This window comes from Gymnoscopelus braueri (genome assembly GCF_963280865.1).
Source record: "Gymnoscopelus braueri genome assembly, chromosome: 16".
Lineage (NCBI taxonomy): Eukaryota > Metazoa > Chordata > Actinopteri > Myctophiformes > Myctophidae > Gymnoscopelus > Gymnoscopelus braueri.
Window position 1 is genome coordinate 26563137 of NC_137616.1, and position 20055 is coordinate 26583191.

A 20055-nucleotide genomic window follows, 5' to 3' on the forward strand; every position below is an offset into this window, starting at 1 on the left:
CACTGATCTGTCGGGCGTGCACTCAGTCAGTGTAAGCCCTGGTAAAAAAGCCTGTTCTGGGTGTCTATGAGTGTGCAGAACCCACGTGCTGCTCCCAGGGAAATGGGAGCTGCTTCTACTAGGATTATTCCTCAGGGAACAGGCTGAGTCACGCTACAGAGGAAGGTGGCACAGGATTGGGGGTGGGGGTATTGGAAGCGATGCTGCTAGCAACAAAGGTGTGAGAGATTTAAAGCATGCATATGGACTTCACAAAGCCACAGAGAAAAGAAAAACCGAGCGCTGTTGCACATTCGAGTGAAAAATTATTATAATAATAATAAATGTCAATTTCGGTTTTGCTGCTTTCTACTTTATACTGTATATTGACTGACACCCTTTGCCTCCAGTTCCAGTCTAAAGGTGTGCATCTTACACAGTTCCATTCCATCTCTTCATTAGTCAACCGTGGGGCCAGTACAGGAACCCATACATCTGTGAGACGCAGCTGCCACAGTGGGACGCGTATAGTCTCCATTGCTGGTCTGTCTGATCATTAAACCACTGTGCATTCACCCCTATGTTGATCTCACGCTAGTACAGCCCTCTGTTTCTTATTCTCAGTCTCTATTAGATTTGAAGTTAAGAGTTCTTGGAAGGATTCCAAAATGAATTTGTTAACATGATTCTTTTTTATGTCTCTCTCTCTCTCTCCCTGTCGCCTCTCTATCTCTTGCTTGTGTTCTCTCTGGGCAAGCGTTTGTGGGTACTACCGGATAAAGTAGCCAGTCATGAACCTCTCAGTCAGCAACCCTCCACCCTTATCAGACTGATTGGTGTTTGGCTGTCGCTTGCACTACTGCACTACTACAGTTATGAACGAGCATTGAGAGTTTGTGTGTTTGTCGGTGTGATGCAAGTGCAACACATTGAGAGTTGTTCATCGTGAGGATGTACGGTGGGTGGGAATGGAGCAATAGAAACTCATTATCTAAGACTTCCAGGATATCATAGCACCTCTTTTGCGTCACTTTGAAAATGAGGCTAACCCACTTTCTGATTGACTTTCTTCCGGTCCACAGCTAAATTTAGATGGGGCTGAAATGTGTGTAGTAGAGCGCATAACATCTTACATTTTAGGCATTTTGCAGACACTCTTAACCAGAGCGATTTACATGAATGAGCAGGCAGGGTTTCAGTGTCCTGCTCAAGGGCACTTGCGGCTGCACGCATGGCTGTTGATGAACATGAATGAGCTGTGGACCATTTCTTTAACCATTAGAGAACCCAGTCACCATATTGCACAGAATGTAATTAGTCATTTGTTTCTTTACACTAAGATACTCATCCACGTCCATAAGTCACCAGTACAAGGGTCAGAGTTCGGCTGGGCAATATATCTATTGAGAGACTAGATATTGTCTGGTATTTGTAATATTGTGTTGTCTTTTCCTGGTTTTAATCACTTAAGCCCTATTTTATACTATCAAATGACACGTGCGCTTGTAGATCGGCTATTTTTGCAGTTTTTTAACGTTCATGAAACAAAAATGTATTATTGCCACAATACGATATTATCGTCACAATATCGATATTGAGGTATTTGGTGAAAAATATCGTATTAGATTTTGTCCATATATCGCCCAGCCCTAGTCAGACTGCAAGGGGGACCTAAGAACAGGTCGGGACCAGTTTGATTTTATTCAAAGACAGCTCACCAGTGATGGAGACATAGAATGGTCTCTGAGACCCAGAATTACCCTGAGAATTACCGCTTAATGTTTCTCATTTGTCTTCCCGTATGTGTGTGTGTGTGTGTGTGTGTGTGTTTTACCAGGTGGTTCTGGTGCGTTGGAACGAGCCCTTCCAGAAGCTGGCTACATGTGATACTGATGGGGGGATCTTCGTGTGGATCCAGTATGAAGGACGCTGGTCTGTGGAGCTCGTCAACGACCGTGGGGCTCAGGTAAGAGACATGAGGGAGATCGCTAGCACACGTTTCGGCGCTTCGAATTACGTCTGTGCGTTGTTGCTGCCTGTACCGGATAATGAAATGATTGATTGATTGAAATTTTTATTAGGCAAAAGAATGTAAAACAACACAGTTACATTTATAATACTTTTGTCTAAAAGGTCCGACCAAAAAAGTCCTTGCGGACTTGTTTCCGTTGGGGTCCTTGAATTAATTTCATAGACATATATATAGTAGCAACCAAACAGTTCAAATCAACATAAAAAACAGAGAAAAAATACCACTATGTACAAAAAAAGCATCATGAAAAATAAAAAATTAAATATATACCAAAAAAAAGGGGAGGGGGGGTCATCTGTCTACAGGGAAACTGGTACTACCTCCTCTTATGGCCTCCAGAAAATGTATAGACTTGAAGTGAGTGCTGGTGATTTGGTGAATTTGGTGAATTCTCTTTGAACGATGCAACCGGTAAAAGATGTTTTTTTTGTGACAAGTGCTCCCATTTCACGTGAAGCAAGGCTGGGAAAGACCTCACATGTGATGGATATACATTTATTTTAGAGCTGTGATTCTCAACCTTTTTATTTCAAGGACCCTGACTGTATTACAAGGCAACAGACCCCCGTTTGATACACATTTCTATATCTCTGTGACCCCAATCTACACTGTAACATTCTCAGTATTAATTTAACTCAAAGTGTACACATGGAATGAATTGGTTGGTTCGTAACTATCAGTAATTTAGCTGGGGTCCCCCTGGTGCCCCCTCAAGGACCCCACAAACCAGTGTTGCATACATTGTTACTTCCAATTAAGTTCCTGCTGTCCTCTCTGTCTGCCAATTATGCTCTGGACAAGGACAAATACAAAGGACATGCAGTACCGTCTGTTCACAGTATCGTTAGGTATTGTCACTATGGTGTTAATTATGTTCCATGTCCCAACTGCTAAGCGGTCTTTCTGACCAACTTCATTAGCTGACCCGTTATGAATGTTTTACCTTCCTAGGTGAGCGATTTCACTTGGTCCCATGACGGGACACAGGCGCTCATCTCCTACCGGGATGGCTTTGTCCTGGTGGGGTCAGTCAGTGGGCAGAGGCACTGGTCCTCCGAGATCAACCTGGAGAGTCAGATCACCTGTGGTATCTGGACACCTGACGACCAGCAGGTAACACACACACACACACACACACACACACACACACACACACACACACACACACACACACACACACACACACACACACACACACACACACACACACACACACTGGAAGCATTTTCCCAGCAAAATGTTATGCTAATAGACAGATCCTTATATTTTTATTTTTGCTAATAGGCTGAACTTTTGTTTTTCTTTGGCATTTGCCACTTTTAGTAATCCGTCTCATTCATTGATGGCCACTGGAGCTTTGTCGTGAGTGACAGCCAGTACTCGCTCTCTTGTCTACACAGTGGTTTTATTTGGCTGCATTTCTGCTTACGTGCTGCGGTCTTGTCGGCTTTGGTTGGATGTCACAGAGCTTTCAGTTTTTGTATGTTTCCCTGTCGTTCCTCATTGCCTCCATAATGTTTTTCTGGAGCCCTTTCCTTCAGCTAGGATCTTTGCAGATACACCATACACTCACTCATGTTCTCAATCTATCGTCTGTTTCTTTCTAGCACCTCTCTCAATCTCTTTCTGTTTTTTTTCTCTATCAATCTCTTTTTTCCCCCATCTCTGTTTCTCTCTGTCCTGTCCTCTGTAGTTTTATCATGAGATGATGCATGATGATGAGTTGTTCTGTGGTGCTTCTACTGTAGGTGTTGTTTGGTACGGCGGACGGACAGGTGATAGTGATGGACTGCCACGGGCGCATGCTGGCTCACATTCTGCTACACGAGTCAGACGGCATCGTCAGCATGTCCTGGAACTACCCCAGCTTCCTGGTGGAGGACAGCAGCGAGAGTGACACAGACTCCGACGACTACTCCCCACCCAAAGGTATGTTGCTTAAGTTCTAAGAAGAAGGCTCTGCCACTGGACTGCTGTAGTAGTGGGCTCTTTGTCAGCTCCGGTTGTGTTAGTCGAGTCATCACTTTTTAATTTCTGCTCCACTAGAGCAGATGAGCTACAGCTCTCGTTTCTGCAAATCCTCAATGCGCATTGCGAGCTTGACAATGCTGGGACGATGTCCCACGGTCTCACAAGATCGTGCACTTAATTCCTGTTGCTGTCAAGTCTGGATATTAAAATGTATGTCAGTTATGTTTATATCACCAGTCAATCAATGCGATTTGAAATGTGAGTTCGCTGTCCCACGCGCATTGCGAGTCCCTTTAGTTAGGAGGGAGGGAGGGGATGGCGGCCCGGGCTTGTGAATATCCTGCAGCCGCACAGCGGCGCGATTTTATATTTTGTACACCTTTTATTAACTCATTCACTGCCAAGGACGTAATTTACGTCCAAAATCCAATTCTGCCACGGACGTAAAAAACGTAAAGATTATTTTTTTGGGGAGGGGGAGGGGGGGGGGGTGGGGCGGTGAGGAAGGGGGGGGTGAGGAAGTTTTCAAGCTGTATTTGTTGGCCATGAGCAGTACTTAATCTGTGATTTTAAATCGGCTTTTAACTCATTCAGTGCCATTGACCTCACCGACGTCACGTTTTTATAAGCCCAGAGCACCAATGACGTCACCGACGTCATGGAAAAAAAAGGTTCAGAACCCAAGATATGATGATTTGAAGATTTGCTGCTCCATTCACTTCTTGTTTAACTTCTTACTGAAAAAGGCTGTATCTCGGCTCCTGAGCACTTTTTTTTTACAATGTATTTTTGGCCTTGGCACAGGGGTGATATAGCCAGAAATATTTTTGGCACTGAATGAGTTAATTAAATGTAATGTATAACATTAGATTTTCATCTCAGATGCCCTCTACAGCAAGAGCCAGAGCAGGCTGTTCTTTCTGAGAAGGTTCAGGTCTTTAGATATGTGCAACAAGCTGCTGCAAATTGTTGTATCAGTGTGTAATGTAATGGCTAGAAATTCATAGTTGGGGACAGCCTTAGCTTACACCAGAGTCAAATCATTAGGAACTATCCAATATGTTGCACCGTGTAATTTTCTACCACTGTCTGTAAGGACAAGACATTCTATCAACCTGCCATAGTAATTACAAACCACAGTTTATTTAACACCTGGTGACGAGCAGCAAATATACAGTAATGGCGTTGACGTTGTTTCGATCTATTGCGTGTCTATTGCACTGCCTCTCCTCATCCTCTCCAACAGGCAAGGGAAAGCAGCCTTGCCCTTTTTAATCTGTACCCTTTTAAACTATTTTACACCATTATGTTCAGTGAGATCTGTCAACATAACGTCTCCATACTGTATCGGATATGCAATAGGACACATAAACGGTACCACGGTGTGGTACCTTAAGCAGCCATAAAGCTGCAGGGGTCATCTGTAATGGGTTTAGCTGGTAAGGCATTGTGTCTATTGGGAGCTATACACCGGGGCAGAGTTGACCAGCTGTTACATCCCACGGTGGTTCAGCACGGATGAAGGCAGATGTGAAACCATCTGTCTTGCTTCCTGCTCCTCCCTCGGTTGCATGATCTCCTCGTCCTGTCGTTCACTGCTCCGTCACCACCTTCTCTTGCTCCCTCAACTCAGTGCTGGTGAAGGGTACGATTTTTGACTCAGAAGAGACTGCACAGGAACGCAAGATGATATAATTAGTCTCCTTGGTGTTGTCACATAACTTACGGTAGACCAGTGTTTCCCAAACGTTTTAGGTCCCAAAAGAGACCCAAAAGAGAAATTAGACGTTTGCCCGGGACCCAAACTAGTGAAAATAGCAGATACAAGCTTGCAGATCTGCCATTTTCACTTCAATTTAGGGAATTAATTTGATTATTATGAAATTATTTTAGAAAAATCTTGTTTTCAACAACATACAGATTTTGTTTTGAAAATCTTTTGGAATAATAATAATTAATAACAAGATTTAGGAAACACAAAATAAAGGGATATTTACTCACGACCCATAGAAATTGGTCCGTGATCCAGACATGGGTCCCGACCCACTGTTTGGGAAACAGTGACATAGATGTAGGAGGGCAGATGTGCAAGTTGACGTACTGTAGGCCCTGTTCTTCTGTTAACATTAGTTGGATGGGACCGTGCTGATATAAATATGCATGATCTTTGCTTGTCTTGTTTTGCCCTGCTGAAGGATGAGTCACAATTGATAGGTGATGCCAGGTGGTCAACGGCTGCGGAAATGCTGTAATGTTGCCAATACACTGACCCCTAACCCTGTAAACGATTGAATCATTTGAGTCTGTTTCTTTTGTGGTTTAAACTGACATGAAGTCAGCCTGTGGTCTTACGTAACCTGCTAGTTTTCACTGATGATTTCATTCATGATTCAGCTCTTCTAGTCTCTTGTCATGATAAATTAGGGGTAGAAAGATTACTTGGTGCAGAACTCCTATGTATTCAATTAATCAACATAGCATAAAAATACAAGTTTACAGTTACACTATAATACATGTCATCAACAAATACAAACACTATGTACAAACTGGAGAAAAGGGAAAAACGACAGCGTGAATGACACCTGTTGATGGGAATTTACCTCCCCTTCTCCTGATTTTTTTCAGGACAGTTTTGATAGAAACCAGTGAATTAATTGATGGTGTCAGGGAATTCCACATTTTGGTTGTAGAATGAGAATTTTCCCATGTTTATTCTAAATTTTGTTAGTACCAGATCATGGTCGCTACTTGCTCCCTCTAGTGTTGTGGCTGTTGGTGTCACTCACTCACTTTGGAGAAGTAGTTAGACAGGTATGAGGGTATTGAGGGCACTGTACCTACCCTGAGCCATCCCAAACTAGCAAAGTGTGTTGGATTTAGATGGGTCATGGGCTTAAGGTCGAGAAGTAGTCTTAAAGTTATCAGTTTGTTTTTCGATGTCTGAAGCTTAGTTTTGAGTAACATTGAGATGTTTGAGAACCAAGAGGTGCAAGCACAATCAAAATGGCATTGAATGAGGGCTCCAGACAGGGTGTAATGCAATGCTAAATAAGTCCCCTGGGTTCAGAGTGGTAGCAGGTGACTTTGAAGTTATAGCCAAGAAAGAAGTTACTTACTTAGGCTGCTTATTAGACAATAAACTATCTGGAAAGAGCATGGCACTAAAGGTTATCTCAAAGGTCATTCAAAGTAAAATGTATAGGTAGAAATATCCACTTTGATAGATGCTCTGGATATATTGTCTGGGCCACTTGTTCAATGTCATTTTGTTTGCACCTGCACGGGGCGGCAGTGGCTCAGGAGGTAGAGCGACCGATTGGGAATCGGAAGGTTCCCACTTCGATTCACGGCTGTTCTTGAGCAAGACGCTGAACCCCAAACTGCCCCCGATGAGTAGGTTGGTGCCTTGCATGGTTTCCTCCGCCGTCGCTGAGTGAACACGTGTGTGAATGTGATGTCACCGTTCATGTATCCGCATTTCTGTCAGTAAAAACATCAATCAATCAGGCTAGCAAGCCATATATCCAGAGCAAACCAGCTGGTTAAGACCAGAAAATAGGAAGGTGACCAGTGACCAGCACTCCACTTCTGCGGCAGTTAGGGAGAGGAGCCGAGTGTCTCCGAGGGGCATTAAAACAAACCACTGTGACCAAGTGTGTGGAAGATAGGCTATAGGGCAGGAGGGGCAGTCAAGATGGAGAGCGATGGAGGGAAAGGAGGAGTGCAACGGCAGAGAGGACACCAGGATGACCGTGGCGTGTGCGTGTGTGTGTGTCACTGTGACATTGGGCTGACTTTGCTACAGGAAGTCCTAATTGCTGACTTGGGTGCTTGGGACAATGGCGGACGGCAGGCGGTGTTGTAACAACAGCAGCTGTCACAGTGTAAAGTATGCGTCACCAGAACCCTGATGTGCGTCACTCACTGACCCTCAAGTGACGATCAGAGGTGTGTGTGTGTGGACTGTGGACACAGAATGGAAATTGTGTTAAATTAAAAACAATGTTTTACATTGGCCCAGGTGGACAGTGTGCTATTATTGGAAAGCTCACAGCTCTTAGAGAAGTCCCCAGACAGCACCGCAATGTGACCTGTACTGTAACAGCACAATACATAATCCTCATTGGGAATAGTCAATTTCTCAATTCTCAGCCTGGTACATACAGGTTTCTTCAACCCTGCCCCCTAGGATTGATATGGAACGCAAGGTCAAGGCTGGTGAATCTGAATGCCTAGGCCTTTAAAAGTGTCACTTTACAGTACATTAGAAGGCATGCCCTTGTCAAAAGTGTTAACATTAACAACATATTATTACCAGACCTGTTTTGCTAACAGGGTTCTCTGCCTCTTCCTTGGTCTTGACTTGCCCACAGGGCCACATTCATGTAGAGTGGCTAAGCAGAACAAAATAGGAGAATATTCTAGCATGACAAAGGCGTGTTTCCTGCTTCAAACCAAACATGGAGGACCCATGTGACAGTTAATCTATTTGGTATTTTTGTCCTTTGCACTTCTTTACTACCTTGGCGATCTCCACTGTCAGCATTCAGCAAAGTGTGAAATAGTATAAAGAACTAATAATAAGAGAGAGCAGTAGTGAGGCTGTTGTGTCATGCCTATCTGGAAGGACGTTGTGATATGATGGGACTGCACTGCAACCACTCCGCTGATAGACCGACGCATGTTGCGTCTATCATGTGCAGCAGCTCATGGAACAACTTTGTTTGCTTATCGGTTTCCTTTGTCTTTTCTACCTACTCCCCCCTCAGCTTAACTACTCGCTTGTACTGTTTTTTTTTATAGCGCATCGAATTGTAAAGCCGAAAAGTGCTTGCCATAGCTGGACCGCTGATTATACTCTAATTCACTAATTAAAGCAGCCAATACTAATTGATTGGCCCCGATAGAAATGGTCTCTCTAGACGACAGCCTGCCTGAGACACCAACCCTTCTTATTCCTCCACCTGCCAAAGCAGTGGGTCATGATATATGATGATGACCCATTATCACTGCAGTGCACACCGCATCATACTAGTATATGCATCCTAGCTAAGAGTATTTTACAATGCAAAGCAGAAGAATTTAACAGAACACTAAATCAGTGACAGGAAATCTAAAGGAGAAAAAGTAAAGAGGTTTGTGGTAATTGGGTCACTTGCAGGACAATTTGAAAGGACAGATGCAAGGTTGACGATATGACCAAAGTGTAGGTGGTTGCAGTAAGGTGTGTTATTTATAGCACTCCGCCTTTTAATAACACTTATGATAGAATGAAATACAACGAGGAAAAGCACTTGTGTGACTATGTGTCGGGGCAAATGTATTATTTTGATTAAAATGCAGTAGATTCCTTCTGAGAATGAATTACTTAGATTATTTTCTACAGATATAGAACTGGCCCCTCATAACACCGCCTACTACCGCTATAGTATACACACAGACACACAGGCATACAAAGGCACCGTCTCCCTCACGTCCAATCTATTTTTATGGCCCACTTTGAAAATGCATATTGATCACCTGGTCCTCTGACGTAGTGTGCAAAGACGCTAGCGATGTAATGCCACCAGTATTGAGGAGGAATATGTTTAGGCACAGCTCTCTTTGAGGTACATCATAAGAACTATTAATTATACTTATGCGTTTGGGGGCATTGGTGGCCTAAAGGTTAGAGGAGCGCATTTGTAACCGAAAGAGTCTCGGGTTTGATTCCCTGCAGCAGCAGAAACATTCTGGGTGGGGACGTGAGTGGCCACCACTCACCCCTCCCTCAACTCAGCTGAGGGGTTCAGTGCCTTGAGCAAGGCACTGAACCAACTGCTCCGGTGGAGCTGTGCAGTGACCAACTGTGTGTGTGTGTGTGTGTGTGTGTGTGTGTGTGTGTGTGTTTGTCCAAGGTGTCGCTGTAAAAGAGCACTAGTGCCCAGCACATTCTCTGGTTTTCGAAAGGATCTCTCAGTGTATTCGATGGTCAAATGTTCACTGACTTATTGTATTTGTTTATTTGAAAGAGGCCAGTACAGAGGACATCTAAAAGAAGGAGCAAAACATTAATTGGTGTAACTTATCGCAACTTATTAGTTCTGTTGAAACCTGCTTTCAGTGTGGGCCAGCAGTACACGAGTAAAATCCAGAGTGTTAATTAACTCATTTTTACACTCTCAGCCTTACATTAATATTGACTGCCAGAGTTTATTCCTAATGTACTCACCCCTGTGCCAGCGATTTGCGTGTTTTTTAATTTTGTAATTTTTCATTCAAATAAATTGTCTGAGTGCTGTTTTAAACACATACGACAAATCTGCCACTAGAGAGCAGCAAATAGACACCTTGATCAGCTCGCTGACTCGCTCGCCCCCCCCACACAGAGTCAAACAGTCAAATACGTCAAACCGGATGTGACGTGTTCTCAGATTCTCCGATCGGCCAAAAGTACGATGTGATACACGACGGCGATGACTGTTCGTCACCCAGACCATAGATTATAGAAGTGGACCTCTCCGTTAGTTTTTTATACCGTGTAAAAAAACGTGTTTTTCCCTATTCTGGCCGAAAATGACTGGGGAAAAAAATGTAAAACCGGAAACGGAACCCGAGTCATGAAACCGGATCCCAGTGTGGGTGAAGTAAGTGGAACTCGAAACCTAGAATGAAAAATAAGCAGAATAGCGCGATCAGAGATATAAACCCCAATTAATCACTAGATCGCATTAATGCGATCTTGGCGGACAAGCACGCTATTTATTAGATCGCATTAATGCGCGATTGGCGGCATATGAGTGTTAACACTCAGGATTTTACTGTGTAGCCTGAAGGTTAGAAATATTGGCTCCAGTTGCTTCAATGACAATGCTCAGTAGCCTCGATCTCCAGGCTTTTATTGCTTAGTTTTGCTAAAGAATAAAAGCCTGGCCCAACCATAGCCTGTACTGGGTATGAGGAAGTGTTTCATTTCCCAACCAACCAGAGTGCAGTGGGCGTCGCTCGTAATGTTGTGTTAACGGGGCGGGGGTTGACGGACAGATCGGTGAACCAATGGGATCAGCCGCAATCTCTCGCCGGCTCTATACACCCGCCCCTCTATACACGAAATCAGGAGCGTTGGGGCAGACTAATGCTCAGTGGCTGGCAATATACACTACTGTAAGTGCGGGTGTATCAGGTTTTCCAATGTCTCGTAACTACATGAATATGACGTTGTTGGAAAAAGACCATGTGTGCTCAGCAAAATTCCAATTCAAACTAAATTGTAGTTGTGACGCTCGGGTGGCGCAGTGGTAAAGTCCCTGCCCACCACCACGGAGGTTGTGGGTTCGAATCCACCGTGGTGCATCCGGCTTTGTCGGGGCGTCTATGTGAACACAATTGGCCCGTGTTCGGGGGAGGGAAGCCAGCTGCACTGCATGTACTCCTACGAGGCTGGGGCGGCACCTGTTAGCAGGGAGTGTTGGGAGGGAGGAGTAGGACAAAGGCCCTACGTCCTCCCGGTGGGGGCTCCTCACTGGCAGGGTGAGTCAGTAGGATACAACAGAAGTGACAACACAGCAATGTGTGTGGGGAGGAATTAATTGGCTTAACGACTTAATTGGGGAGAAAAATGGGGTAAAAAACTATTGGCTACTCTAAATTTTTGGGGGGAAAAAAGAAGAAAAAAGATTGTAGCTGCTGAAAGTAGCCTCTTAGTGCAGAAAGCCCAGTTTATTTGTTGATCTCAATCCTCCATCTGTTTATCTGAATGTAGGGCACTCCTAATTTTGCACACATTTTTGTTTTTGGTAAACTTGTTGTTTTATCGGTCTTGTCTTTTCTTGTTAAATGTCTTTTGCCATCCAAATGTATATGTACTGTACTGTACATGGTTGCATGTTCAAACCAACCAAGTGGTATAAAGTGATTTGTACTGACTTGTGTTGTGCTGCTGTCTGACTTCCTCTTCCATGGTGGCCTGACCTCTCCATGTCTCCTCACAGTGCACAGCCTGAAACCACTGCTGACTGTAAGCTTCACCTCTGGAGACATCAGCCTGATGAACAACTACGATGACCTCTCGCCCACCCTCATACGCACATGTCTTAAAGGTAAGTGTGTGGACACACCTGTGCACCTCCGTGCGGGCACATTTGCAATTGTGCATTCATGCATGTTCGCAGACATGTGTGCCTTTACTTGTCTATGTTTGTCGGTCTTGCATACACAACTTAATACACGACTTAATTTAATGTGTCTGTTTTGACATCCTGCTGCTTTTAGATGTGGTGGTCCAGTGGTGCTCTCAGGGGGACCTGTTGGCAGTGGCAGGGATGGAGAGGACCTTCCTCCCCCAAGACCCCTCCTGTCCTCCCCCAACCAGGAACGCCATCGTCAAGTTCTACAACGTCCGCGGAGAACACATATATACACTGGACACACCGGCACAGGTGATCAGCTATACAAAAGAACCTAGCCTTCATCTCTTTTAGCCCAGTCAGAGTACATGTATGAGGTGTCAGATAAGTCTTTTGTATATTAGATTAAAAAAACTTATTTATCTTGAGTAATATATTTCATTTCAAACCTTGACAGGGACATTGAGGACATTGAGGTTGCCCTCATTGCCCTCATTTGCAGTGTCGTCGAGATACATCACAGTGCAGTTTAATTTTCACATCAATATTTATATAAATGATAAAACAAAACAAAACAAACAGAATTTCCCCTATCGTGATACAACACAAATTTAAAAGCAGTTGCAGACACTTGTGGGTAGGTCTGCAATCAAAGATTTAAATTGACCGTATGTTATGGCAGAGCAGATCTTTAATTTAAGCTGTAGGTCATTCCAAGTGGTTATATGTAGCATACCCTCTCCCATGTGGTAGTCCAAGAAGGCTAAATCAAAGCAGTTGTTTACAAATGCTATCTGACTCAGGTCTGGGTAACAACCTGCCAAGCGTCTGCTCAGTTACCTGCCATCAAAGCCATTAAAACCAAACAATTACCTTCCCCATAATCAGAATTAATAAGTTGCCCATTCTGGTCTTCTGATGCTGCTGATTTCTAAAGCATTTTATATATTTTTCTCTTGTTAAAAAAGATTTTTGAAGCAATTATTCCCTTTTTTTCTTTTTTTCTTTTTTTTTTTATCCCACGATTTTGTAACCCTATTTTTAACACCCAGTGCCAATTGTCTATGTAATCCTGGGCACTACCTTCCCTCTGCCAACCTAGGGAGCCCAGGGCCGAGCTCATGCCTCCTTCAATGCATGAGAGCCAACTGACCTTCTTGTCACCTGACAGGGGGGAGTTTCCCTGGTTGGACGTAGCGCGTGGAAGGAACACGTTATTCCAACCAGTTCCCTTCCCCTCCATCAGGCAGTATAGTGACCAGGATTACTGCATGTTTTTGTGAGGGTACCTACCCTAGGAGACAGGGGGAGAACATGCAAAGCAATTATTCTATGTATTTGCTTTTGTTTTTAGACATTTTATTGGGCTACTACACTGTTTCTGTATGTACAGTATGTTAGTACTTCAGACCAGATATGTTGAGAAGTACCAAGAAATGTTTCTGGTTTTGGCATGGCAATAAAGATCTTGATCTTTACTGTAGACTGTGATAACCCCTTTTATACCTGGGGAAAACCTTTTCATATGTGGAGATTGTGAATAAAAAAAAAAGTCCTGAGTATCATTGTCATGGCTTCCCTCCCTCCTGTCCCTGCAGCGTCCTATCACTACGCTGTGCTGGGGTCACCGGGACTCTCGCCTGTTCTTGGCGTGTGGCCCGGCACTCTACGTGGTGCGGGTGGAGCACCGCGTGGCCAGCCTGCAGCTGCTGTGCCAGCAGGGCATTGCCACGGCACTGAAGGAAGAAAAAGATGTGGCCAAGCTCACCATGCCCTCCCGCCTCTGTTCCTACGTCACTGCTGCCTTTGTCCCCACCACCAAGGTAACATAACATGGGTTGGAGTTCCGATGAGCTCATGGCATAGATGCATCAGTGCTCCATAGAGACCATCTTAGCCAACACTAGGGGCATAAAACTGATTAAAGATTTGTATTTTTTTCAACATAATTTCTTTGTAATGCGAGTCGTGAATGAAATTTATGGCTGCGAGTTCGCCTCACGTTTTCCAATATTGGCTTTACAAAGTTCCAGAGTACTGTAGGCGAGTGACATCATACAAGCCAAACCACAGAGCTCGAGTTCATTGACTCCATACATATGAGCTTGCAGTGGTTTCAAAACGGCGTGCCAAGGCACACTGTTGTGCCATGAGACAAGTCCAGGTATACCTTGAGACTTTTATGACAACCACACATGATTATTTCAATATATAAAAAAAAATCTTTACAAATAAATAGTGAAAATAGTTGATCTGCAAGCTAACAGTGGATCACGATTTGATGCGTTGTGAGCTTGTAGATCTGCTATTTTCGCAATGAATTATGTGTGCCTTCAGATTTTTACTTTTGGTGTAAAATTTGAAAACCATTGGCCTAGAGTACACTTCAAAGGAAATACGACGACCAGATCATTTTTAAGTCACTTAAAAACCTGGCGTCCCTATATTAGGCATGTCATTATAAGAAATCGTATTATTCACATATATATCACACATTTATGATCTACAAGCTCGCAACATGTCTCATTGCGACACGTTGCGAGCTGGTAGATTGGCAATCCGCTGTTCGTTGTACAGCAAAATATATCGGTGGTTAAGCTTACTCTACTTGCGTGCTTGGGCCAACTGATGCGTGAACGCGTTTTCACCTAAGTTGGTTTTCTGTACATGAGTTGTGGATGAGGTTTCATTGTAGCACACATATAGATCCATTCATGCACAAGTCTCTTGTAGGAAAGCAATCTAAATACTATGATCATAGCATTGAGGTTTTTCTCCTGTTATGCACTGTCCCCTAGCCCCCCATCCCAGACCCCAACAACATGCGTGACTTTGTCAGCTACCCGACCGCTGGCAATGAGCGTCTGCACTGCACCATGAAGCGCACTGAGGACAACCCCGAGGTGGGGGGGCCCTGTTACACCCTCTACCTGGAGTACCTCGGTGGTCTGGTGCCTATTCTCAAGGGCCGACGAATCAGCAAACTGCGGCCTGAGTTTGTCATCATGGACCCCAAGACCGATGGGAAAGCAGGTGAGACTTTGATCTAACTAGCGTGCTCCTGCCCATACTTTCAGCGGCCCACCCCCTTCTATCCACTTTTCACTTCTACATTCCCCAGGCTTTTTTTTTTCAGAGAAAGAAAGCCTCTGATCTGAGCTTAGGGTTAGAATAGATCACGCTGGGCAAGTCCTAGCTGGTTGAGTGTCTAAACGGAAGTACTGCCCAAGGAGATAACGCAAAAAAGATAGTTTCCGGGGAAAATACATACGATGGAAGTCCTGCCCCTATAGACATTCTGTATTAGGTCGTGACCAGGCTTTTCTCTTCGCAGATGAGTAAGGCTGGGAACGAGGCTAGGGTTAGATTGGTGTTAGGGTAGTTTTAAGGGAGTTTATTGTCACATACTAACAGCATTATTAGCAGTTATGTTCCTGTACTATTAAGGAGATATGGAATTATTGTAATGCAGTCGAGTCAAAAAGTTTGTGTTTTTTTATTTAGCAAATGGTTAAAGGGATTGTTGGCAACATTAAGCCTAAATTTGAAAAATGTCTATATATATATATTTTGCATTTTTTCCCCTCTATCAGCCACTATATAATGATGCTGGGGTGTTTTCCTGCATTGAAACACAGTCCTCTTTCTGAAATCCTTATTTCCCTACTGTTTATGTTGGTGTCGGGCCGTAAATTAACGCACGCATGTGCGCATCCGTGCGCGTCCGTGTCCGTGTGAACTTTTTACTTTCGGTTTGAAAACGCTCTCAAACTTCGTTTTTGAGGCACATAATTTACTTTTCAGATAGCGTTTGGATAGAATTTAGTTGTTTAACTTCATATATGTGGTCAATTTGTCATGAAAGAGCCTATTTAAAATAAAAAATTCAGAGAACCGGCAGGGGCGGGCAGTTCCGCGAATTGTATCCGAATAAAGTAACCTATATTCGGCATGGCCCGTTTAAAGTCCCCTTAACTCTATGGAACTCCTCCCTGCGTCACCCCCTGGTGGTCGGGGAAACGAATTTTTTTTTTCTTTGTTTATCTCTGAATCGCCTACAATCCCTTTAACAAGTTCCCTGATTGTCCACCATAAGGTCCCCTGAGCGTTATGGATAGTAAAATAACAATAAGGTCATTGACATCTGCAATTCAATGAGAAATCTTACATTTTATGTATGTTCGAATTGCTGTTATGTCATGGAATATGATTGACAAGCATGTAACGAAAAGGAATCGTGGATGTAAATGTAGTATTTGTCTAAGGTGTCTAATATGTTACTTGCCTTGCCCATTTAGTAGAACAATGTTATACAGTCTAGATTTAATGACTCTACAAACATTAACCCATTCAATCCGGGAACGCATCTGAGTCATTTTAGATTTTATCTATAGCCATTATTTTATACTTTGTCTATACAAAAATAGCAGATATACAAGCTCATAAGAGCTTGTAGATCTGCTATTTTTTTAAATCAAAATTTTTGACATTTGTAGATGCGTTTCCGCATTGAATGGGATAAAATACATGAGAATCTCCCTGCCCACTGACATCCTCAGTGTTTTCTGGTGCCCTCATTATGAGCTGTTACTCCCCCTGTTTGGCTGACTTTCATTTTGGCTGAGTGTCCTTGAAGGGATAAAACATGTAATCATAGTAATCAACATGATATATTATTTTTGTTCCACAGATTGTCTATTTCCCTAACATTCAAGTAGTTGAATGTATTCACCCCAGACATAATTGTCTGCTCCAGTACTTTTCCAGCTGTCTGAGTTTGGGGTTTCTTGTGCTGGCATTGAGAGAGTGAGTGTGTTTTAGTCACATAGGGCAGACCGGTCCATGTTAATTAAAATCTGCTTAATGGGGGCTCTGATGGCCCCTGGGTTCCTCATAAATCAACCCACTCCCTCCCCACACAGTGATAAATGAAGCCAGCCATGAAATGTATGCAGCCCATTCACACTTTAATGCCCATCAAATAAATTAGCTTGACCCCAGAGTAGAGTAGCAGTGGTTCACAGAATCCATATGAATGAGAAACAGAGGAGAAAAGTTACTCCTAAACAGTAGTATGGATCAAATAGGTCTACTTGTAGTAGAATGAGGAAAGTGCTGCACATTACCCTATACCTCCCTGAGATTTATCATTACACATTTGGTTTCAAGGGTGAATTGTGCCCCCTGCAGGTTGTTGATGTAGCTGGAAATCTGAGATTTATCATTACACATTTGGTTTCAAGGGTGAATTGTGCCCCCTGCAGGTTGTTGATGTAGCTGGAAATCTGTTGAACATAATTGTACATAACTGTTATTTAAATCTCTTGGGTGGCTCTGCTACCAACTAAACCGTGTTGGGATAGTGTATTGTAAGCCTAGGCCTCTGCCCAGTTTAGGAGCATTTCATTTAAATGTTTCAGTGGCCAGAGGGGACAAACCTATTTGTCTGTGGAAATATAGAGATAACATCAGTGTTTGTGTTGGTTCCCGTCACAGTAATCCAGGGCAGTGGTCAAATTTCAGGTTTAAGGGTGTGGTCCACCCAACACCAGGTGGCACCTCAGGGTTTAGCTATTGTACACACATGTAACAAAGAGAGCTGAGCACAAGGCAACAGACCAGAGAAGAATGATGTGTGTTTGTAACAGTAGATTAAACTATCTTTTTGTTATATTTTTTTATGTAAATTTAGGAAATTAGAAAAGCTTAGGATATGGGTTGTTTGTGGATTATGAAGCTCTTCAATGCTTGACTATTAATATTGACTATTATTATTAATGATAAACTTTAAAGGGATACTTCACTTTCACATAAAATAAAAATTTAAAAAATATATTAAAAATAAATGAAAAAAGTAATGGAAAAATCACGGCCCCCTCACGCATTAGAGTGTCCTACTAATGTGTGAGGGGGGCCTTTATTTTGCCATAACTTCTTTCATTTATTTTAAATATATTTTTTTAATGTTTATTTTATGTGAAAGTGAAGTATCCCTTTAAGTTTTAAAGTAGGGATTTGGGGAATAATGCCACTGAACGTCACAGTAGTTTACTATCCTGATGCTCTAGTTCAGAGTCTCTCAAATGGGGTGCTCAAAAGAAGAAAAAAATGATATTGGTTATGAACAATTTACGAACAATGTTTGTTTTCTTTTTTATTACTGTACAATAACATTATTTTTAGGGGTGTGCCGATACACTAATTTCACGATACACGATATTGGGCTCACGATATCGATACGATACGATATATGGCACTTTCTTATTATGAAAATATATGGGGGGAAAAATGCTTATGAAAATATATGGGGGGAAAAAAAGCAAATGCAAACAAATACTTCTGTTTTTGCATTATCATTATTGCCAAAAACGCCAAACGATACATATCGTCACGAAAACGTATTGTGATATATCCCTAATTCTTTTACATTCTTACATCTAAGTTTCAATATCTATCACCCTTCCTTATATTGAGAGTGTAAATGGTGTCCTTATCTATAATGGATTCTTTCCTCAGTCCATCACCACATTTTACTGTCATACATACTTACACACTCAAAATCCGCCTCCATCTTGTGTTCTCCCTTCAGATGAGGTGTATGGCAACAGTCTGATAACGACCATGATTGACAGCTGTAACTGCTCAGACTCCAGTGATATTGAATTGAGTGATGACTGGGTGGGAAAGAAATCTCCCAAGATATCCAGAGGCAGCAAATCCCCCAAGCTGCCCAGGTAAACCTGCACCATGTTTATCTGTTTATCAAACATACAGTATTTATTTACCTCTCTTCTGTTAACCACTTTATTAAAAATAGCAAAAATAGCCAACCTACAAGCAAAATTCTCTCAAAAACAATGTTTGAAAATCATTAAACAGTTTAATGCTGACATGCCCAAAATAGGGATGCCAGGTAAAGTTGAAATTGTTTAATAGTCAGCTGTGACAAGTGAACTTAGAATACTTGTTTCTCCCTGATGTTCACACTCAAACATTTGTGAAATTCAGCATACATCAACTAGAATCATAAAAAAACACGTTTGTTTTTTGTTGTTTTTTTCCTCCTTCACTCAGTATCTCCAGAGGTTATATTTTTGGTTAATGTTTCACAGAGAATCAAGCTATGCATTAGCTTTCACCTGTTAGTCTCTAAGAGCTATGGGGCTGATTGCATGAAAAAAAGGCGTTATCCTGCAAATTATAATCATTTAGCATTTTTCATTATACGTTAACATTGATTCTACATTTGTATTGATTGTGTGTATTGTATTGATACTTCGCTATCAAATTTGAAGAGCCCCTTTTAGTGTATCATTGTAAATTGTTGAGCTAACCCAACTAATACTGAAATATTCACTTTCATTCTTTTGCCTGTCTTAAACCAACTCTTTGCATGAATTACAGCATATTCAGTGGAATGTCCTACACTAATGTAATGTTTACTTTTGCTTCACCGCATGCCTAAACCTTTCTTTCTCCCGTTTGCTACCTTCTCTGTAGAGACTTAGTCTGTCCCTTTACCAACAGGATCAACATTGATCCCAGAAAGTCCCCCAAACTGTCCCGAGCTACACAGGAAATCTCCAGGTCACCCAGGCTGCCCTTACGGAAACCGTCTATTGGATCACCTAGTCTCACGCGGCGAGAGTTCCCCTTAGATGACATCACTCAGGTAAAGGTCCTGTTGGGTCAACTTGATGGGAAGACGTCTTTTATGACCAGCTTCCACTGTGTATTTTGAAAATGAATTTATTATGCTGAATTGTATTGCCTTAAGAATAAGAATAAGTTTGTTCTTTCTTCTGTTGTAGCATAATTACCTTGCTCAGGTTACATCCAATATTTGGGGGACAAAGTTCAAGATTGTGGGGCTTGCAACATTTTTGCCAACAAATCTCGGTGCAGGTAATGATTCAAAAGCAATTTTTTTACGAGGTGAATTTTAATGACATTTATACACCCTCCAGT

At 42.6% G+C, this 20055-nt stretch overlaps 1 protein-coding gene across 8 annotated transcripts in view; it reads left to right on the forward strand.

Annotated features, from left to right (window-relative positions):
* The window catches only part of tulp4a (TUB like protein 4a), a 43192-nt gene that overhangs the window by 15986 nt on the left and 7151 nt on the right, over positions 1-20055 (forward strand). For 6 of the 8 annotated variants that reach the window (XM_080453276.1, XM_080453275.1, XM_080453277.1 and 3 more), the window contains 10 exons: positions 1817-1945; positions 2963-3124; positions 3760-3940; positions 11953-12060; positions 12233-12399; positions 13686-13910; positions 14886-15120; positions 18677-18821; positions 19588-19759; positions 19899-19992. In XM_080453276.1, the coding sequence (XP_080309402.1) occupies positions 1817-1945; positions 2963-3124; positions 3760-3940; positions 11953-12060; positions 12233-12399; positions 13686-13910; positions 14886-15120; positions 18677-18821; positions 19588-19759; positions 19899-19992 (1618 nt within the window). The remainder of the gene's footprint in view (positions 1-1816; positions 1946-2962; positions 3125-3759; positions 3941-11952; positions 12061-12232; positions 12400-13685; positions 13911-14885; positions 15121-18676; positions 18822-19587; positions 19760-19898; positions 19993-20055) is intronic. The other 2 variants (XM_080453280.1, XM_080453281.1) reach the window with 1 other exon arrangement.